Source organism: Sphaerodactylus townsendi, linkage group LG06 (assembly GCF_021028975.2).
Source record: "Sphaerodactylus townsendi isolate TG3544 linkage group LG06, MPM_Stown_v2.3, whole genome shotgun sequence".
NCBI lineage: Eukaryota > Metazoa > Chordata > Lepidosauria > Squamata > Sphaerodactylidae > Sphaerodactylus > Sphaerodactylus townsendi.
The window spans coordinates 74,678,498-74,702,355 of NC_059430.1; the positions used below are offsets into that span (position 1 = coordinate 74,678,498).

At 38.4% G+C, this 23,858-nt stretch overlaps 1 protein-coding gene across 5 annotated transcripts in view; it reads left to right on the plus strand.

Moving 5' to 3' along the window:
* The window catches only part of PTPRZ1 (protein tyrosine phosphatase receptor type Z1), a 130,586-nt gene that overhangs the window by 76,207 nt on the left and 30,521 nt on the right, over positions 1-23,858 (plus strand). For 2 of the 5 annotated variants that reach the window (XM_048501314.1, XM_048501315.1), the window contains exons 9-13: positions 1,890-2,074; positions 4,509-4,635; positions 10,771-10,811; positions 13,326-16,821; positions 22,797-22,926. In XM_048501314.1, the coding sequence (XP_048357271.1) occupies positions 1,890-2,074; positions 4,509-4,635; positions 10,771-10,811; positions 13,326-16,821; positions 22,797-22,926 (3,979 nt within the window). The remainder of the gene's footprint in view (positions 1-1,889; positions 2,075-4,508; positions 4,636-10,770; positions 10,812-13,325; positions 16,822-22,796; positions 22,927-23,858) is intronic. The other 3 variants (XM_048501316.1, XM_048501318.1, XM_048501319.1) reach the window with 2 other exon arrangements.

Sequence of the window (23,858 nt, forward strand, 5' to 3'; positions counted from 1 at the left end):
AACTGGTTCTGCTCTTGTGGTTTTTGCATGGTAGCGGGTTCAACATGGGATTTTTGTAAAGAATCGCCAAATTGGCGATTTTTAAAATCCCGGGATGAGGGAAATATCGTGGGACAAACCCACTTTAGGACTGGGAACCATGCGAACTTCTTAGCCAAACCAGGATACTTCCCTTGCTCAACCCGGAATATTTGGACCATGCAGAAACGGCCAATGAAAACCATATTTGCCTTTTGTACACTGTATATTTTAGTATATAACTTTCTGTTAAGGCTTAAGTGGTATAATGTTTGCATGACTTTTAATCCACCTGGGTCCCCCAAATCTCAACATCACCTTTTTGGGTTTAGTAGGAAGCCACTGGGTAAAAGAGGGAGATACAGGAAAACTCTGTCTTTGTAAGTGTCGTCTATTGTCACAGACTGCTCTGCAAAGAATGTGTCCCTTACAGATTGGTTTGTTTGTTTGTTTGTTATATTGGATTTCATAGACCGCCTCATCTCCCAAAGGGTTCTAGGCGGTTCACAGTACAGTAAGGACCAATAAATTACTTAAACACATCTAAAAACATTTAAGATTCAATATGCAGCAATAATAACAAACTTAACCCATATTTGTGGCACCCAGTCTTAAGACCGGACTTACGGCTGGGGAGGGTCTGGCAGCGTCCAAAGATGTAACCAATGTGGGCATTGCCGGATGACAAACCATGGTGGGGGCTCACAAGGGGGCAGCCAATCCGCGGCCAGCCTCACCAAAAAAATATTTATTAAATACTTCAGTAATAATGGAAGATCAAGTAAAAAACAAAACTAATTTTCCTTAAATTATCGCAGTGAAGACTGATCACACCACTGTTTGTCAACTTCACTTGAGTTAGAATAAAGAGGTATCAAACTTCAGGTTAACAATTTTTTTCTGATTTAATAACCAATTTAATGTTAACATATTTCTACACTGTGAACAGTGTGAATACAATCACAGAAAGTGGCCTTTAGAGTAAAAGTCATTCATGTGTAGCTTCTGGTCATCTGTGGAATCAGTGGTTTTCACTATGCCTCCCCACACTCATTCAAATTTGACACCAGAAGAAAAAAAAAACAGAAGTTCCACGTGTTACCATTACAAATAGATTGTAATGATAAGAACACTTTAAAATGGCCACAAAAATGGGGCATAGTTTAATCACACAAAACGTCTGTTAGGCTCATTCTGCATAGGCAGAATAGTCCACTTTCAAACTGCTTTCAGTGCTCTTTGAAGCTGTGCAAAATAGCAAAATCCACTTGAAAACAGTTGTGAAAGTGGTTTGAAAATGCATTGTTTTGCGTGTGCGGAAAGGGCCTTAGCCTACTGGTGTGCCCTGATTCACCCAAGATGGCATTCAAGTTTTAAGGCAGGAGACAGAGTTAATACTTTTAGAACACTGAAGCCCCTTTTTTCTTCAGTCAGTTCCAAAACTTCTTCTGCCACTTTGAAGCAGAAGCTAGCTGTGCATACGCATATTTTAATGGGCCCCTTTCTCTGAGTGATTCAAAACTCCTTTCTCCCTTGCCCTTGGAGCAGTTTGCACTTAGAAATTACTGTGGCTTTAAAAAAAAGATTACTGGCAACAAATAAACATATTAATAAGTGATCAGTCACACTCCTGGAAAGCTGAAACATTAATTTAAATATTAGCCTTAAGGAGGAGGAGCAGGCCTGATGGCTGATTTGGTATCATTTACACCTGTCATTTAATTTCCAAACCAAGAGGATGCTGGGATGATCCTAAGGCTGTAAGACCTCTTTTCATATAACATCTAAATTAAATATGAAATAAAATGAAATCTGTCTTCATCCTGAATTTCTGCAAATGACTTTTTAAAAATTCTTTCTCTTTTTTAAAGTTTGCAGCTTAGAACCAGGAAATGTCCAAACTGATCCAAAGAACTATACCAGCCTTCTGGTAACTTGGGAAAGGCCACGAGTAGTGTATGACCCAATGATTGAGCGATTTGCTGTTTTATATCAACAGCTAGATGGAGAAGACCAGACACTGCATGAACATCAAACCGATGGGTATCAGGACTTGGTAACTAGCTATTTTATAGAACTTGAATAACTTATGACTGATTATTGTGAAGGAATGAACTTTCAGAGATATTTTTTAACTTTATGGCATAACTAATATGAATACTAATATGACTTTTATGGCAAAACTAATATTGTTGCTATCCCTTTCTGTGACGTATACCAAAGAAAAACAATCACATAGAGCAGTGGTTCTCAACCTGGGGGTCGGGACCCCTTTGGGGTTCGAACAACCCTTTCACAGGGGTCACCTAAGACTCTCTGCGTCAGTGTTCTTCATCTGTAAAATGGATAAATGTTAGGGTTGGGGGTCACCACAAGATGAGGAACTGTATTCAAGGGTTGCAGCATTAGGAAGGTTGAGAACCACTGACATAGAGTATGCACAACATTTCCTAGGCTAAAATGTAACTATATAATAAATGTAGTAAAGGAATAGCAATAGCAATTAGCCTTTTATTCAAATGACCCAACTTGAATAACTAACACTGTTATTTGCATAGCAGGTGCAATGCATTTCTGTTATGCCAGACTTGGTGTGACTTAGTTCTGTTTGATGTAATATGTGGACAGTATAACTAGCAGATTTACCCATTGTCCCTTATATCAAATGGTTACCAGTTTCCGGCTGATATAAGTTCTGCCATCCCTTGTAACCTCCCAACATTTTGTAATAGACTTCAGTACCAAATGGCAATTGTGTTGTGATTGTCTCATGGAAGCCATTTTGTGATGGCATCCATTACACATTCTCAAATGACTAAGGGCTACGCAACATGCTACAGATAATGCCAAAGGAGGAAAGATTCCTGCCTTCTTCCACTCACCATTTTCCCAAGCTGAAATGGCTGTGGAGGACTCATTTGTATATTTTGGGTAAAAGCTTTCAAGAGTCAAAAGTCTCCTGATCAGATACGAAGCTTTGGTATCTAATAAAGGAATCTTTGACTCTCAAAAGCTTATGCTCCAAAAATATTTCACATTTATTTTATTAATTAAAGAAAATGAGATATAAAACAGAAAAAAAGGCATGGCTCATTTTCATCATAAAATACACTGTACAATACTTGATTACCAAAATAATAATGTTAAACAGTATTCTAGAATGAATGTTGATAAAAGTTGAAGTGGTAATTATTATAAATCTTAACATGAATTTCTAAAAATAATTTCTGAATATTGAAAAATAAGCTCATATATTATTATCATCTGTCCATTATATAATTAATTTTTTCCCTAGACACTTTTAGATACAATATAATAAAGACAATATTAATAATTCATGTAGGCTATTTTAGCTACATCCTATTCTGATCGCCATTTTTTAAAAGTTGTATGAATAATATACTTTGCATTTGTCTTGAAATTCTTTGGTTGCACTTCTATTACAGTCCTATCTGGGGGGCAGTGAAGGAGGTGAGGAGGTGCCCTGACCCCAGCACGAATAAAACTTGTGCCAGCATAAGGGACATATACACCAGTGCCGGGGAGCAGAGCAGGAGTGCCATGCAGGGGTGCCAGCAGTCGTGGCAGGGATGCAACTCCAGTGCAGGAGATTTTGCCAGTGCAAAGGGGGCATTCTTAGAGACAAGGCTTGCATTAGTCAGCTTCCTGAGTTCTTTCAGTCTGGGAATACTCTCATTTTCTGGCACAAACTTACACAAGAAACCTCTAAAATGCTGCTGGACTCTAATTCTATTTCAGTGTTAAAAGCTTGTGTAGAGGGTGCTATGAATGCTTCTCTACGACTCTATGGTATTTATAGTAAAGGTTCTTCTCTCACACAATGGATAAATATGTACTGTATCACCATGTCAGCACAGTGTGATCATTGCTTATTGAGAGATATTGCACTTGTCTGATCTAAAGTGTGGGTGGAGACACCTTTAAATAAGGTTCTTTTTGATGGCCTCCTCGTGAAGAGTTGTGATGGCTCAACCATCCTTAATTTAATGGTGTTCAGCCGCCTTCATTTCAAATGCTGCCTTTAATGATGTGTGAATTTTGATTGGTACTATATCATTATGAATTGCACTATAAAGTTCTTCAACCTATGTGAAGGGTGAATATGTGCAGAAGGAGCACAATTCAAGTAAATATTCCCGGATGTGCTGTCATGCATCCACATGGAATTATTCAGGTAATGAATCACATTGTAATGATTTACGTGCTCTGATGCACCCAAAGAGCTCTAAGTAAGTAGACATTTTTTCATTTCAGTACACAAAAGCTTCAGAGGTATGATTGGGATGCGTATTCAGAGCATCTTGAAATATTAACATGAACAGGGTATCCTTCTCATATGAAATTCCATGTTTATGGTAGGAAGACTACTAACCTTTGTATTTCATATGAGAAACAGAATTTTTAAAACAAGGAATCTAACTGTTTAAATTAAAGGTATTTAATTAAATAATTGATTTCTAAACTTTCAGGGAGCCATTCTGAACAACCTGCTGCCTAATACCAGTTATGTAGTTCAGGTCGTTGCTATTTGTTCTAAAGGCGTCCGTGGAAAATACAGTGATCAGGTGATTGTTGACATGCCTTTGGATGATCCAGGTAAGTTCCTGTATGAGACCAAAGGTAATTTTCAATTGAAAATCTTCATTACTCTTTTGTTTGCAAACCAGTTGAAATCACAACGCAATGCAATTTCAGTATCAATGTTTTCAACTTTAAATTCTGCCCGTGTCTATTATCTGGCACTAAAGGGGTGGTTGGGGGTTGAATTGGTTATGTCAGTATTTTAAATTATGAACCATAATATATGACTAACCAAAGTCACTTTGATTCCGATTCCAAAACCCTGCTTCTCCCTCAGATGTATTTGTAACATTCATTTATAACATTAATGAAACTTTAATTCAAATTGCTGCCCATCCATTAGCTATCCATTATAAGGACAAATAAGATAAAAATTGTTAACTGTTTATACATAACACTATACAGTATCAACAGTTACCAAACATGCTTACATTGATTTTGAAATATTGCATGTTGCTTCTTCAAAATGTTATGTCAATGCAAATGTGGTGATGGAATTCCCATGCTTCTTAATGTTGGAATGCAAAAATCAAAATAATTAACTATTACATTTTGTTTCAAACACTCCGTTTTCACCACTGACTGTGCAGTATCAGTTTTAATATGAGGCTGTTTTGCCTAATCTGTTACTGAAATCAACTATGATTTAATTTTGATATTAGTTGCTACCCTAATATTATTTAACTTTTATATGCATTTGTTTTTTAAAGAAATCTTGGTAGCAAAAATGTCATTATTTCTCTATGTCATTACTCAGTGTGGTTCTCTGAAATTGCACAGACAGAAACAATGGCTCTTTCTGCACAAATCACCTAAAACATTTCTAAAATGTTTTCAATCCCCCCTTTGCAATGGTGTACTCACCTCCTCAAATTATTAATGGCTGCCATTACATGATTTCCCCCCTTTTTTGAGTTCTGTCTTGAATTGATGCTTCAGTGCTTCAAAGCCTCATGCAGCGATTCTGTGCTCCTCATATACTTGATGCTTTGAAGAATGCCCCCCCATAAAAACAAACAGAAATGCTGCAGATAAACAGGCAAGGGGAAACAGAGTGAGCTCAGAAAATGGTGCCAAGGAGGACATTCAGAGAAGCATGGGAAACATAGTCAGTAGATCACACAGAAACTGAAGACATTTTAAAAAAAATTCAACCAGAGAATCATTTTAAATGTGGATTCATTTAAAATGTTTTGAGGCTGCTAATAACATTTTGGGAGATAAAAACAATGCGGAACTCCATGGAGGAAATGATTTGCCTTGTCCCACTACCACTCAGGGTGATAAGGCAATGGTTGGCAAGGAAAGAGGAGAACTCTGTTTTTCTTCTAAATAACCTATGTGGCCTTAGTTTGCCACCCTCAAGAGTTTCAGATCATCCAATATAAACATTAGCTTTTTTTTCTGACATGTTTATTCCTAGTCTTGGGATGCAAGTGAGCCCTGCCCAGTTATTTGATTTATAATAAAATGGTAAAGGAGATTTTAAAAAGACTTTTTATTATAAAATTTAATTTTTCTACCTTATTAGAGTTATAGATCACAACATAATATGGAGAAGAATATACATTTCAAAAATTGGACATGGCTTAGTAAAGGATCCAAATCTATTCACATTAATATTGTATTTTATTTTAATAAAGTTAATAACAGGTAGCTAACTTTGATTTTTTAAAAAAAGGGATTCTCTGTTTTCTTCCCTCCATAATTTAAAAGAATTATTTAATTTGTGCTGTTTTTAAGATATGCTGAAGCCATCCGTTGATAATCAGAAGTCCAAGAATCCCATTTTATAGTGATTTGAATCAGCAATAAATTACAGATTTTTCATGCAAAAGGTCTCAGAGTCAAACCATGGTCTAAGCCAATTGGCCATGCTGGTAGGGGCTGATGGGAATTGTAGTTCCTGAACATCTAGAGAGCCGCAGGTTCCCTACCCCTGGTCTAAGCAGTAAACAAGGCTCTGGTTAGTTGATACATTAAATATGAGTTGAGCTGGAGGAAACTCCAACCCAACTCACATTTAAAATGTGACCCAGTGTTCACCTTCAAAATAGTGTCTGTGGGAGGGGAATCTGCTTCTGAGTGTCTGTGGATCGTCAGATAAGGTCATTCTCATTAGTCATTCACTCCCTTCCAGCCTGCATGTGCACTTTCAGAGTTAGAAAAGGGCTGTGGATGGTCGACTGTGTCATATTGTTGTTTCACTCTCCAAGGCCCTTTTCTGCCTGCAAAAGCATGAAGGGTGGAAGGGAGAGAGTGGCAAAGCCTCTCCAGATGCTGCACAAACACTCAGGAGCTGATTTCTCTCTCACACACACTACTTTAAAGGTGAGCACCAGATCGCAAAGTAAACATATGCTGGGTTGGAGTTTCCCTCAACCCAATCTCCATTGAAAGCATAATCTAATTAAGACTTATGCACAGGACAGTTGTGGTGATCTAGTAAAGATGTATTTCATTTGTGATTTTTTCATTAGTAATTCTCCAGAGATGTCTAAACCTATAGAATCTCCAAATTGTACACTGGACTAACTTTCCCTGAACCGAGGTCCAAGTTGTACCCTGGGGCCTTGATCCAAGTAAACTCTGTTATAATGGCTAAGAGCCCCATCCAAAGGTGGGGGGAATCCTCTTCAGGGAGCAGGGAGCTGGCCACACTGGCAGAGTTGCGCTCCGTGGGGCACTTACCTAGGGGTGATCATGCCAGTGTGCAGTGGCAGCCACCCCCTCACCAATAAGAACGTGACGCTGAACACTGCACCAGCACCCTGCTGCCACTAGTAAAGCAGGGTTGGGGCTGGGGCCAGGAGAAGAGCTGACATTAGTCCCTTTTTGACCTTTGCCAGTGGTATGCCAGTAGACCGCAGTCCACACTCAAGCCAGTCTTTTGGCTGGTATAAGTGCGGAACAGCCCATTGGGGCTTCTTGGTATTGGGGAGACTTTTCAACCTCCCTAAACCACCAGAAAGCTTTTTGAGGGGTGGATGGAGCTGTCCATTGTATTGAAACCAAGGTACTGAGCATGACAAAGTACCTGCTATTAGGACCCACCAATTAGTATATAACAGTGTGTGACCTTTTAAGTTGGACAGAACTCTTCATCAGGCTGGATATTACAAATAAATAAATAAATAAATAAATAAATAAATAAATAAATAAATAAATAAATAAATAAATAAATGTTTAATGAAGGGAGGGAGTAACATCTAATGCGATAAAGTTTTGGTAAATTCAGAAGCTTGTGCACTGTTATGTGTCAGTTGGTCCTAATAAAATGTGTTATAGGGATTGTGTTTTGGTTTTGGGGATTTTACTTTGGAACCCGTACAGCTGCTAACAACTTTTTCCAGAACAAAGTTAGCATTCAGCCATCTATGCCTCCCTTTTCTCCTCAATATGTTGTGAATCAACCCCCTTTCCAATGTTTAGCCTCCTGTGTGCAGCCAAGTAGGAATTGTTGGCTTTTTTCTGAAACTTGGCATATGGTTTGGATTTGTCACTGTTTTGCCTATTCCTTTCTATGGCAAAGGAAGAATTGGTGTTGTGTTCCTGTTTAAATAGGTTTAAACTAGTAGACCCAGTGCATATTTAAGAGGAAGGGGGATAAAGAACATCTGGCGAACACCCTGAGGCATCAACAAAATCGGAAGGCTTGCCTAAACTACTCTCTTGCAGCTGACTGCAAGAGCCATCACTGAGGACCTGGAAGGCTCCTCAGTCTCGCTTAGTGGCAAATGTGCTGATGATGCTGATGATAACAAGACTGATGTGCTGATGATAACAAGATGCTCCATATACTTCAATAGGTGTGTGAGCAGTGAAGAGAAGTCTGAGTGCTAGTCTGAGGCTTAGAGGCAAGGTGGAGTTGAATGAGAATAGCAGAGAAATATTTCCAAGCTCCCACCCAGAAAGTGAGTGGGATATTAATAGTATGAATTGTTGCAGTTTAAATGTGTACAAGTGGAGACCCTCCTTCTCCTGGGCTTACTTGGCAGTGACACTTCTCTTGCCCTCCCCACCACCACCTCCTTTCTCCTTCCCAGCTTCTTCTCTAGTCACAGTTACAGGCACCCAGTCACCTGAACACTGTCTTCCCAATCACCAATGCACAGCAATGCTATCACTGCCTCCTCCTGCTTGGCTCACCCAGCAGCAACTTTCCTACCCTCTCTGCCACCTCCTCCTTTTCCCCATCACTTCTACCACCCAATGGCAGTACATTCCAGCTACTATGGCTATTTCTGTGATAAGGCTGCAAAGCAGCCAAGATCTTGTGATGCAGTACATTTGGAAACTTTTTAAAAAGTTTTTTAATATATTTGGAATTTTTGTGCAAACCTAAGATACGACCCAAGTTTGTACAAACATCATCCCAAATCTGTACCTGACCAAATCACACCTCACTACACAGGATCACTTCCCCACAATATTTTGTCTGGATACAGATAAAAAAATTGGAGGCATTGGAAACCTTCCTTTAAGTCTTTCCATCACAGACCATTTTAAGGTCTTTAAAAAGCACCAACTCAAATGCCCAGGTCTATTTTCTGGCTTCTTGTTGCTATATTATAGTTGTAACCCTACTTGCTCTTATGAATTCTCAGACACTGATCTTTGCAAGGTAATTCTTGATCTTGTTCAAGTAATCTGGGTTTCAAGTACTGTTCCCTTGCAGCTTCTTGATTCTGGGATTCATCAAAATATTGTCAGATACTTGGTGAGGTGATAACATTATTTTCTCAAGGACCCACTTAGGTTCATTACCTTCAGTGTATTGCAGATTATTCTTCAATCACTTAAAATCGTGTGGATGAAAAAATTCACCTGACACTCTTCAAGATATTTTTGTTCATTGAATGTTTTAGCACACTGAAGATAGATTTCTACCATAACTGTTTGTTGTCTGAACATAATTTCTTGAAATGGAAGTAAACTCTTCTCTTCTCTCTGTGGAGAATTATTGAAAGGCTGACTATATTCAGCTCATTAGCTGTGTTGCTAAGCTAATGCTGTATTTTATCTCAAGTGCTAATATAGTTTTACTAGTTTTGTAAAGGATAATTTAGTAACACCTAGTGATAAAATGTAAGCATTTTGAGTTGTACAATGATGAATTAAAAGAAAAACTAGAGGAAAACAAATGAAATTATATGTTTTAGTCCATGATGGGTTAATGTTTTAAGAAATATCTAGGCAACCAGTCACTAGAAGGTTATCATGTATTATACAAAGTTGCATATTTCTAGATTTTCGATTGTAGTAAGCAACAAATAGTAAGCAGGTTTCCTTGAATCTAGCTTCCTGAAATAACAAATTTTGTTGATAAAATCTTAAATGTAAAAATTAAATTAAAGTTATATTGATTTTATTGCTAGGATTTTATCCATTGAGTTGTTTTGGGGGAGTTTTAAATAATTTATCCCTATTATTTGTACAGATTTTTGGATAGAAGAGCTGTTATGCATAAAGTGTCCAAAAGCACAAAAATATAAATTGAATATGACATTCAAAATAACATCCAACATCCAATAAAAAAAATCAAACAAAAATTCACTTTTACAGCACAATAACCATGCTTCTCTTTAATTAAAATAAAGGTTGTTTGAAAAGTCTACTGAACCCTTTTAATATATATGTATTGTGGAACTGCAGTATTAAGTATGATTAATGGATATGTAAAACATTTCATAACAAACAATTGAGAAGCCAGGGAATATCATCATTATTTTATACCTAGCCTACTAATCACCATAAAATAACAGGTAAGACTTTTTAAAGTATTTGATATCTGCTTCTGCTTGTAAATATGACTTATATACGTTGCTCATTTTTAAAATAATACACTGGCTTTTTTTTTTTTACAAACCAGAGAATATGTATCACATACCATGATTCCTATCTGTTAAGACGCCTTGTTCTTTAAGGATCAAATCAGTATGAACTTTATAACTTTCTGGTTTTGTTATTACCCATTCATAATTTTGTAATGCTATTTGTGATATTGTCATACATGATTTTTTTTTACAAAATATGCTACATGTATAATTTCTTAAGCAAATATGCAGTTTAAGTCACCACTTGCCAGAGTTATGTCTCTTAAGAGATTAAAATATTAGTTTATATAGTACATATTTCTTTGTTTTATAGAAATTGAATTTCCTGACTTGACTGGGCCTGACGACTATGAGGTATTTTATCATCTGAAATTCTTTCCTGTTTTTAAATGCCACAATCACAACAAAGTTTGCATTAATATTGCAGCATAATTTTAAACAAAGATAACCTTTTTCAGCTGCATTTGTAAAAGTATAAAACATCTTCTAAAGCAGTTTATTGGAACTGGTTGTTATGAAGTATGTTACTTCCTAGTCCTGTCTCCCTACTCAAGCACCTGTTTAACCGTTTTCATGAGAAAGCTGCTTTGGAATTCATGGCAGGGGAGCAAGCTGGAGGGAAAGCAAACAGAGAAGTTTCTTTTATTTCTCCATCTCAAGGCTTTCTGTTATTCAGTTCTTGAAGATAATCAGCTTTGTTTCCATGTTCAAGTTGCTCTCTAGTCAAATATATTGCCTCAGAACCCCCTGAAAACTCTGCACAAGCAATTAGATATGAACAAGTGGAGGCCCATGAAACTCTCAGGGGGGAATCCCATCTCCCTCCTACTGTTGAACCCAGCAAGGCCACCACCTACCCTCACCACCTACCTAGGATTTACTCCTACCCTTGATGGTCCTCATCTTGGTGGTTGAGCACGAAATTGCTCAGTGATTGATGAGGCCACCAGGCCACCACCCCTTCCCTGCCATAGACCCAACCTTAGATGGCAAGCCTAGAGTTGCTCTGGGTGTTGGGAGGCAGCTAAGGCTGCCTCCAACATCCAGTGTCAAACTTGGATGGAGAGCCTGGTTGACTGGACTCACCAGCTAAATTGCCAGGCCACCCTCCCCACATCCTGATCTTGATGGTTGGGTCTATGGTTCCAGGATTGCAAGCCAACCCCACCAGGATGCTCCCTCCCCCCCGCCCCCAACATACACACATAGAATTCTGATCTCAGGTAAGATGAAGAAGGACTAAGGCTGTCAGGCTGTCAAACCACCCCCAAAGTCCTGATCTCACCAGTTGAGGCTGCCAAACTGCCACCACTCTACAGAGTCCCAATCTTGGCAGCAAGTCTGGAGCTGCTTGGGACTCACCAGCAGAGGCAGCCAAATCATTCCCCCACCACAGACCTGATCTTGATTGGCAAGCCTAAAGTTGCTCTAGACTCACCAGCTGAGACTGCAAGGCCACCCTGTCCCCCACAGTCCTGATCTTGGATGGCTCCGTCACCCCTCCAGTTCCACTCTCACATGGCAAGCCTACACACAGAGAGCAGCTGCCTCTGGGTCAGTAGGAGCACCATGTGCAGAGAATGCTTTATTTAGTTTTGGGGGGATTTAAACCACTATTTTTATGTTTTTACTTTTCAGTTTGTCTTGCAGACAGAGGGGCTCTCCCAAAATATTCAAAATAACCTGTTGGGAGTCAGTGTGTCCCCTTCTGCAGACTTAGGTATTTACAAACAGGAGGCACACATAGGAATTCGATGCATGAGTGAGTTAAATAGCACATCTCTTCCCAAGCAAACCACATCCCAACACTTCACTAGTGATTCCCCCAAGCATATCAGTACTTTGCCCAAGGAGGACAGTCTGTCCATTCAAACCTTGGTTATCTTTCTGATTTGTCCAGACAAATTGTGGCAGCACCCCATCCATCACATCTGAGAGAAAACACTTGGAATCTGAGCAGGTCTCCTGTAGTAGATCCAGTCCTCTGAAATGGCTTTCCAGAAGATAATTTCAGAGGGCATTTGGAGGGGATGAACAGTCTCAGCAAATTGAGCAGCATGTTTTGAAATGTGTGTGATATGCATTTTTAAAATCTGTGACTGGACTTTTATGTTTTGTACTCTGCAACTTAATAGTTGCACTGTGAGCTGTTGTGAATCCCAGGAAATAAGGCAAGAGACGAATATTCTAAATAAATAAATAAATAAATCAGCAGTGCAAAAAAGTGGACGGATTTTATGTCTATTCATCAACCTTGGCTCAACAAAGAAGTCCAGAAGGGGTTCTAAAAAGTTTACCACAATGAGGCAGTGTTCATTCTGATCAAAGATTGCCAATGTCTTGTCTGATAGAATGACTTACATTTCAGAGCTTTGTGGAGACCCGAAACATGATGCAGTGAAGTGCTTGATCTCTTTCAGTGCTATCCAACCCACATGCTCTTGCCCTAAATGAATGCTGCAATGTTTGGTTATATATCCTGCAAGTTTACTTGGGGCAATCAATAATTATAGTTATAACGCTCTAATCCTGTCTATGTGTCTGAAACATTGTTAAATGTTCTTGGATGTGGTTTTGTTCATTGAATTAAGCCAACATTACTATATTAGAAACATCTCTAATTTAATAGAACTACCTCCCACCGCTTTACTCTTATCATCAGTTTTGTTTGATTGCATATAAGTGGTTTAAACAAAAGAGCCTGTGGCCCAAAATTCCCAATTAGCAATAATTTCTGATTCGCAGAAAGAAAAAGGTACTGTTGTTATGCATAGCTACAGTGGTATTTTTCATTATTATGTATATTCCTTTATTCATATATTATCTTAAGACCTTAACTTTTCTGTATTTTGATGTCTTTTTTTTAAGGAGGAAGATGAAATGGAGGAGGCCAGGGCAGGAGTAGGTGATGAAGCTGCAGTAATTACCAGCACAGATAGTGTAACAAACCAAATAAGGAAAAAAGAATTCCAAGTGACAACATCTAGTTACAGTCTGGAGAGGATGGGGACAAAATTCAATGAAGCGGGAACACACAGATACTTAGCAAGGGATGAAGACTCATATGGAAAAAATGATCAGTCCAAAGCAATTCATCATCCAACTTCTCAGTCAACTTCTGAAATACCAAAGAGAGAAAAAGATAGCTCTGTGGAATCTCACCTGGTTACTGCAATTGTCCCTCCAGCTAGCAGCTCCACTAAAGGTAATGGGGAAGAATATGCACCCACTTCTGACAATGAGCAGACAACAATTGCTGCTTCTGATAATAGTGAAGATGATATAGAGGTTTCTGCTTTTAAACCTGATCTAGATACTGATGACTCTTGGAATTCTAGTCCTGTCACCTCTTCTAAGTGGTTAGTTACTGCAGAGACAACCCCAGAAAACATGTTTAGTTCAGGAAGCCCAGAAGCAAGCATACATGAGGATTTCTCTGAAACCTATATTAAAATTCCATCAGAAGACTTAACACATCCAAGACCTGAAGATTCTACAGAAAAAGTATCTATACTTGACAGGAATTCATGGTATCTTAATAATACAGATGTTACTGCCATCTCGTTGGATAATACACAGTTTTTTCACACTAGTCCCCCAAATCCTGCTTCAGTGCCTTATCCTAACGGTCCAGTGCTCTCGCAAGATGCTTCTGCTGTGGATATAGAATTGCCACATTCTCCTATCTTTGCTTACTCCCCTGCTGAGTTGTCACCTTACTCTGTCTCTGCAAATTTTGAAGAACATGATTCTGCTACTTCTGCCAGTGAGGCACTATCTCAGACAACTCAACCAGTGTACAATGGTGAGATACCACTTCAACCTTCCTACAGTAGTGAAGTGTTTCCTCTAGTCACCCCTTTATTGTCTGACGCTCAGATGCTCAACACTTCCCCCGCTGCATCAAGTAGTGGTGTCACCTTGCATGCTACACCTGTATTTCCCAGTGTTGATGTGTCATTTGAATCCACCCTGTCTTCCTATGATGATGTGCCTTTGCTTCCATTTTCCTCTGCTTCCTCCAGTAGTAAAATGTTTCACCGTCTGTTTATGGTTTTGCAAACATTCCCGCAAGCTGCTGCAACTGTTGAGAGTGATAAGGTATCTCTGCATGCTTCTTTGACATTGGCAGAAGGTGGTGTATTAATGCAGTCAAGCTTTGCTCCATTTGTTGATGTGACATCACATCAGACAGTCCACACTGCTTCAGAGACATTGCTATTTGATTATGATAGAACTCACTTGTCCCAGGCTGAAACACCCAGCAGTGATTTAGATGTGCATGCACTGTCTACAATGTCTGAACTTAACTATGCTTTCTATGCTCCCTATTACTCTTCAGAAGTTGGTCATGGTTCTGTTGACACCTTTCAACAGGGTCTGCTGTTTAGCAGCTATAGCAATGTGCTGGTACATAAGCCTTCTTCTGCAGTCCCACAAGCTGATCCTTTGCTGCCGCCTACATGTTCTTTGTCTAGCAAAATGGAACAGTCTAATGCATATTCTGGTAGTGAGTCCCCTTTGCCTGACACAGATATTTCGACTGTGCTTAAAGCTTCTGTGCACAATCCTTCCAGTGAATTGATAGGCAGCACACCTGGGTATTGTGGTGATGTTGAGACACTGCACAAAAACAGTGTGATGCATGGATATGACACAGAACTGCAAATTCCTTCTTTTGATGAAGTGGCTTCACCTGCTGAAAATGATATGCTGACTGAACTTCCAACAGCAGTTTCTAGTGATGACACTAATCAGCAGGATACAGCCTTTCAAGAAATCCTCGTTACTGTTTCTAGTGCAAAGGGAATCCTTCCAGAGTCTTTTGCTTTTCCTGTTACTAAGGTGTTTGATTCTGCTGTTAGTCAGCTCTCAGAAAGTCATGTTCATGTTCCTAGTCAACCTTTGCATGTTACAACCCCAGCTTTTGATGATACTTTGCTTAAACCTGTGCTTAGTCCGATCTCAGAGCAAGCTTTCTCTATCCCTGCTTCTAGCAACTTAGTGTCTCCTTCCAACCAAAAGTATTTTTATGAGGCTTCGGCTACATTAGTTAATAACATATTGCTGAAAACTTCCTTTCATACGTCTGATGATGGTACACTACTTAGAACTGTATCTAGAGATCCAGTATTGATTGAAAAAACCTCCAGGGCTGATAATGGTAGTTCTACACTTGACCAAATATTGCACCAAATGGCACCAGGTTTTGCTGTAAATACAACCATGTTGCATTCTGCATTTGTGTCACCAACTGTAAATAGCTCATATACTACCAGTAATGGAAGTTTAACTGTTTCTAATGCAAGTGATGAATATATTTCCCAAAATTTGCTTAATAGTGAAGACATACACTATGTTGCTTCTTCACTGCACAGTAATTCTGAGTTATATCAATCAACCAGTTTAGAAAATGCAAATGCATTTTCCCCCGAAGCAGCAAACACACTGACTAACCCTGTCTTGCCAACTGATGTATTGCCAAATACATTTATTCATGCTGCCAGCCATAGTCTTTCAAGTGTTTCTCAACAGTATGAGGTTTTTACCTCTTACTTGGGTTCATATATTGTTGATATTACACATCCTTTGCCAGAAGGAACTTCTAATTCTATTCCTCATTCCTTTACAAATGTACCAGATATGCATGTTATCTTTTCAGCTGATTCTCCCAGCACTGAAGGTGATATTACTTTAAACACATTTTTAACTCTGGCTAAAACAACCACTCAGTTGTCCACTACTGCCAGCTCTGGTGCTGATTTGCGGTCTTCTATTGTTGATGAAGATTATGATGAGTATGATAGCGGCTTACCGATGAATGGTTGTCAAATGTGCATTTCCCATAGAGACACTCAGGAGGAGGTAGATGAACCAGATTCAAAGGTAAACATTGTGAATGGGCAGCATAATCTGATTACAAATTCACACTTTGAACTACCTGAAGAAAAAGAGAAAAAAGCTACAGTCACTCCATCAGATCACAGGATAACGCATGATGTAGACTGGATGAAACTCATACCACTCTCAGGACTGGCTTTGAACATCAAGGCTAAAAAACAGAGTGATCCATCCATACTGGACAACCAAATTCAGACTGTTAGCAACCCATTGCAGAAAGCACAGAAGTCTAAGTCATGGGCAGTTTTGGCAGCCAATGAAGAGAGTGGTTCTGGTCAAGGTACCTCAGAGAACCTTAATGATAATGAGACATCAACAGATTTCAGTTTTTCTGACCTTAATGACCGCAACTCTGAGGGAACAGCTGGAGCAGGTAACTCACGATTAACGTCTGGATCACAACGATCATCCATAGCATCCATGCCTAGCGGTCACTCATCAGTATTCAACGTTTCTGAGGCAGGTTAGTTGTGACTGTCTGATTCATTTTGCATAGCTGTAGCATCATTCTGCTACAGGGTATCAACATAACTTGTTGAACAAGGAAGATTACCGCATGTATTACAGTTCCAGGCACAGTAGAAAAGAAGAATGATGAAGGAATTAAATAAAATGCTTCTGTGTGCAGTACTAGATTCAAATCTGCCAGCAAATTTTTAAAATTCAGAGTTTCTCCCATCATTCCCATGAAACAGTAAGAACAATATGTTGCCTTCAAAGGACACATCTACACTTCAAGTTAAATGAATATGGTTAATGTAGTCTGTCAGTATTATTTTTGGAATTGTTCTTAGAGTGATGACGATTTTTAAAGATTTCCTGATACCTTAAATAATGGTGAATTATGCTTAGAGCTGGAACAATGACTGTTAAAATTCTCTAAGTTTGCAGTAGATATATGCTAAAATTATACTTTTTTATTTAAAACTTAAGAACATTTTGTCTATCAAAACATTTAATAGTTATGTGTGGCTTTAGGCATGATATAACTTTAATTATGTATTTTGAATGTTCTTCAGACAATAAGGTAAAATGTTTTATTATAATGCTGCCTAGAAAAATATTTTAATTTTGCTTATCCTTCTTTAGATGTAAATAGCTTGCAAACTATGATGAACTTATGTCTAAGTCTAATCTGTTGCTTTTTCCTCCTCAAGTTTCTAATCCTTCTGTCAAGTGAAACAAAAATTAAACCTCTTAGAAATTCTAAAAAATTAAAACAATTTTAAAATTTTATTGGCTACTAATTTACCTTATGTGGATTCCCTAAAATAATGATCGGACTTGTAGTTTGGGAAGAGGCCCTGAGAATTCTTGGTTAAAGATTCCTCCCCTTTTACAGAGTTGTAGTCCCCAATATTATTCAAAGATGGAATGAAAATCAAACCAATGTAAATGTGCTGTGTATATGTCCTAATTAAATTGAATATTAACTGATCAAATCCCTCAACTATACCTACAAGCTGCATTTATTTGAATTTATTTCCATTAGAGGGCAGCATTACCAAGCTAATTCCCTTACATTGAGGGAAGAATTGGTGCCTGGAAAGCTTGCAAATGTCTATGGATTCAGAATTGAAAGGAAATGTTTGCATAATTTCAGTCATAGATATTGAAAAGCAATGCAGAGGAATTTTTGCAAGGATAAATGTATCCTTTTGCACAAATCGTGATTCTCTGTAGATATACAAATGCTATATGGCTTATAGATGACCAAATGAAAAACCCACTCTGTCAAAAGAGCGTGTGAAAGGCATATAGTTTGCAGTAATGAGTTGTTTTCTGCATAAAATCATTCCTGAATGGAAAAGGTTAAAGAGAAAAAATATGCTTATTAAAGTCAGTGTAATTTAGTCAGCTATAGCTATTTGTAAAATCCCTCATTGCAATTGATAAAAACGTTCTAAAAGAATGGTTCAAAACAATGATGTATGATGCTGCTTAGGAAACAACTCTTGCTAGTAGTTGAAACTCTCTCTCTCTGTCTTTTCTTTTTAAAATCTTTCCATTGGAACAATGTCCTTCTAATGTATGCCTTGTTTTTATTTTGTTATAGCAGCATTTTAAGGAGGTCTTTTGCTATTTAACTATTGTTGTCTAGTTAAATCTGTTCTTCAAAAGACAGTAATAAACACTGCATTTAAAAAAAAATAACATGAAGGGTCTCTCCTTACTAAGGAGAGGTGTTAAACATGCCGTGATGTTGTGTCATTTTAAAATATTTGTTAATTCATTTATGGACCTGTAATGGATATTCATTTGAGGGCCTTTCCCCACTTATCTTAAGCCCCACGCTACTCGAGGAGAGTAGCGCGGGGTTCCTCAGCACTCCCCACTGAGAGGGGTGGCGACAGCGCAGCCGCCCCGAAGTTGCTGCTGTCGCAGCCCTCAGCACGCAGCATCCCAGGCGCTCTTCTTAACGGCGCCTTTTGATGGCCCCGCGCAGAGCGCGGGGTCGTGGGAACTGCTGGGCGCGCACCTGGGATGCTGCGCGCTGAGAGCAGCGTGCAGCATAGAGGGGAATGACGAGAGTGGGGAAAGGCCCAAAGTCTACTTTTCTAAGTAAGAATAATAAGTCTTACAGTATTTTTCTTGTTATTCAATGAATACATTTAATAAGAATGTGAGGGGCTGTGGCTCAGTGGTAGAGTCTTCTTTGTATGCAGAAGGCCCCAGGGTTCAGTGCATGGAATCTTCAGTAAAAGAGTCCAGGTAGGACGTGATGTGAAAGACGCTGGACAGCCAGAGCCAGTCTGAATAGACAATACTCACAATGATGGACTAATGATAAGTTTCAGTAATAAGGCTTCATGTGTGATCATAAGAACCACAAGCATGTCCTCTGCAGGGGGAACAGAGCTTCCTGCCTCCCTCTGATTTCTGCACACACACAAACACACACACAGACACCCATACCACTGACAAAACTGCTCAAGTGACCCTCCTTGAGATCACTGTGAGATGCAGCATGGGGGAAGATGCATCATGAGTAAAGTTGAAAAACTTGCAGATTACCTCTTTGTGCAAATAAAAGCATCTTCTGCTTGTATGAGAGCATTTTTGGATGCCAATGCATGTAGTGTTGGGGGGGTGGGGGTTAGTGCTATAATTCTTTAATGGAGACCAGTATTATTATTCCCAACTTGCACAGAAGGGGGACTACAACAAAGCCTACATAAATGGACTTACTGTGTTTATGATTGAGATAAGATTTGAATCATCTGTCATTTTTTGCTATAGTGTACTAGGTGTGCTTTAGCACTTGCCATGTACAATGAATTCATTAATAAATAATCTTAGCAACATTTACTATTAGAGAGAAGTCTAGTCTGCCACCACCTTCAAAACATTTTCTTGGTTGAGAAATATCATAAGGTACCTCTTTTGGAAGTGGTTCCTGTGTTTTGATATACATGAAAACACACTGATGTTTTTACCTGTTAAATCTATTAGATGTTTCATATGTTACATGTAGAGTCCAGATTAATCAAACCTTTATTGGGGCTGAAACCAGTTTAACTTACTGGGATGAAACCAAAATGCATGTTCTGGAAGCTTAGTTCTTAGTGCATGTATTAGTACCCAATGTACACACCTACTATTTGGGTGACACTCATTTTTGATCTTGTTCTAATGCAGCAAAACTGGCTTGGACCACCACAAGCTGCAGCCGCCATAGCCCTCTACCATCTATTCACAGGCATTCATTCTACTTAATGAGAAAGGTTTTTCCTAAATTGATAGGTTTGTTAAGAGATTACTAGATTTAGAGTACAGGATGAATGAGACAAGAGTAGGACTATATAAAATGTTTTTACAGTGCTCTTCAAATGTCCAAGAGAATTCCCTGCTGTGTGCATATAACCAGTTCTATGCTAATGGATTCAGATGTCAACTCATTTGAAACTCTGGTCTACAGTAAAGTTATTTGCAACACTGAACATTATTTTTATACTTTTTAAACTCCCTCTTCCCCATTTTTCTCACAATGCAGCCTCTTTCTGAACAAATAAAACTATTACTCCAAATTTGTTGAGATACCAAACTATGCAGGCACCATATTTTTGGATTCTGTAAATAAGAACCCACCTGCCCTTTACAACACCTTGATATAAAGAAGTAGATTAATTTTGTATCCATGGCGGGATAACACATCTTCCTGTTTCGTTTGTGCATATAGGGCTGCTGTTTAAGCTGCAGAAGAGAAATCAGGTGTTTAAGATGACCGTATTTCTTTTGTCATCTCTTAAAAAGTGAAATATTATGTAAATATCTTATCTCCAATGTAAAATCATAGCTGCATGTAATGGGCCAACCATGTCTTCATTTAGAACATGCACTAATATCTAAGATTAATTTTTAAAATATATCAGATTATCAACTGGGTGTTTTGATTATCAGCTGGGTTTTTTTGCATATGGAATCCAGTGCTTGGCATATTTAAATAAATTTCCATTGGAATAATTTTTTAAGTATAGAAAAACAGAAGTTTGAAACAAGTTATGAAACAGCTAATATTTATTTCTATATTACATTATATTCAATACATCATAGTTGTTTGCTATATTATATTTCTTTCATATATTCTGCTTTCTCCCCATCCATGGAACTCAAGGGCTTGTACATAGGCAGTGTTCCATTCCGTCATGAGCCAGACCTTTACCTGTTTAGCTTTAGCACTTTGGTAATCCAGTGCTTCAGGCTGTGTCCATTTATATGCTCATTCATTGCATTTAAAACTACTAAAAGGTCTACAGTAGCATTGGAAATAGCAGTCTCTTTAAACAGAATAGTTTGGAGACAAGAGTACATCAGTTTTGCTAATAGTTACCGTTATCCAAAAATCCTCAGGATCGCAATGCAAATTTTGAACTCAGTTTGCCTTTGTTTTGGAGAGCTCTGCTTGCAAAATATGTTTTCCAGGAGTAGCTGTCTGAATGCATCACAGATGTACCTCAGGAGCCATATGGAAAGCTATAAATGATAAATCAAAGACATCACTAAAACCTTGAAATTGTATTTGCCAGAACATATCCCAGTAGTCCAGTGGATACAGTTTACTCTCATAGTTTTAGATAGAGAATCTTTCATTCAAGGGAGGCCCTGGACTATTGACTTCTGTGTGCTCGGTCTTTTTGATTCAGTCATCTCTCATAGGATAGACATTGATACTTCACCTTGGCTGCCACCACCATCTGCACTTAGTTTCTAGTTTATCTTAATAAATAGGACAGCTTTGGCTTATGCATTTCCAGTTTCTTTTGAATGCATGTGGAAGTCAATGCACAGAAACTCATCAGTGCATACGAATGGCTTTGAATTGTGCCATTTGTATGGAGATGACCAGCAGCTTGTGGGCTAATATTTGTCATTTCAGTTTACAATTACCTTGTTTTCTTTGAAAGATTAATGTAATAGATTCTGCAGTAATGAAATACAGTTTTTCAGTTATGCTGGAAACTGTATAGACTTTATGGGTATAAAATGTAGTGCAGGGGTAGGGAACCTACGGCTCTCCAGATGTTCACGAACTACAATTCCCATCAGCCCCTACCAGCATGGCCAATTGGCCATGCTGACAGAGGCTGATGGGAATTGTAGTTCCTGAACATCTGGAGAGCCGCAGGTTCCCTACCCCTGATTGTAGTGTCTGTAGAATAATGCAGAAAAAGAGGTTTAAAAAACTACCATCTCTATCAAGTTCTACCAATCTAAATGTTAAGCTCTGACTCCAATCCTTTTCTTATGACTTTTATTAGAACAACTTTACAATATACAGTTTGATTCTCAAATAAGACCCTGCTGAAGCCACTTTCAGTGCTATCCTAAGCAGAGAAACATCCTCCTAAGCTCAATGAAGTCGATAGGCTTAGAAGGGTGGGATTCTGATTAGAACTGCCCTGTAAATAATGTGGTATAATAGAAACATGTGTGACTTATAAAGACCTGTTCTTACATGGACCCAGGGCAAATAAGGAATCCTTACAAAATCATCAGTAAAACCTTGTCTTTGTGGCCTGAGTTATGATGTTCAAACGCTAGAGATTTTGCACTTACAACTAATGGCAGACTGCCTAAGTAAAAATATAATGCTGAAGTAATCTTTTCTCCTTGGCACTAACTTTTATTTGCTAATATAAAACTGCATCAAACTTCTCTTTGTTTTTATCCCTCTTGCAAAAAAATAATGGAAAAAGTGCAATAGTTGGAAAATGGAATTCTACAATGCTGGGGTGCAGAGCTGTTTAAGCTATGGTTCTCTTCTTTGCCCTCTATCTGTTTATTTGCTTTAGACTGGTTTGCAAATATGTATGTTTTCTCCACTAAAAAAAATAGAATGGTAAGTGGCAATACTTAGGATCCTTGAATCATAGTAAGCTGTACTGTGCCTATTGGCAAAGTTTAAATACAAATTGTTTCAATTTTCTCCGACTACAGAGGCAAGTAATAGTAGCCATGACCTTCTAATAGGTCTCGCTGAACAGAAGACAGTTATACCACTTGTGGTCGTATCAGCTCTGACTTTCATCTGTCTAGTGATTCTTGTTGGTATTCTCATATACTGGAGGTAAGATTTTATTGTTATTTTTTATCACTGCTATTACTATCTCAAATAATCTAGTCTTTCATAGATGGATACACTATCCTGGTTGAGACTCATTTGCTTGAGGCATGTCTTCTGTTTGACATGTGTTTTTTTTTATTGCCCCCTCACAGCAGTAAATACTATCGCTGTGACAATGCTGTCTCCTGACACCAGTGTGCCTTGTTCAGTTTAGCACTCACCGTACATTTAACCCTGAGTTTACCCACCATCGCTGGGTATTATCAATATCTCTTGGAGCAACATTTGATCCCTGGGTTGTTGTTGTTGTTTTTTAACTTTATTTACTATTTTATTTATGCATTTAAAACATGTTAAGTTATCTGTCTACCGAGTCTAGGGTCCCTAGAATGGCATACAACAATAGCGTTTAACCAAGATCAAAAACACATGTGCAGATATAAAAGCAAATAATAAGTAGTACCCATGCGACCATTTCTCATTGCAAATGCATGCTGGCAGGGGATGATGGGAATTGTAGTCCATAACATCTGGAGTGCCAAAGGTTCGCCACCACGGTGCTAGGGTATTTTTTGAACTCATGCTACTAGATTATTTTTCTGGTGTAGCTTTAGCCACAGACCTTTTTTACATTTAAAACATTGCAGAACAGGCTATTGAAAAGGAAGTATCATATACAGCATAGTAGCTAGAACCTAGAACAGTGTGTCACTATAGTGGGCAATATTGCTTCAAGAATCCCTACTTTCAAGCTGCGACCTAGTTGGGCTAGTCAGGGCTATCAAGCTGCTTATAGGATGTGTTTGACATGTTGATATTTTACTGTGAGTCAGCGCATATGTTTATGAAGTTATAGGTGTAAACTAGATGGTACCCATCTCAAATATGAAAGTAGCTGTTTAAAATAACAATGCAAAACGATTTAAAATATATAT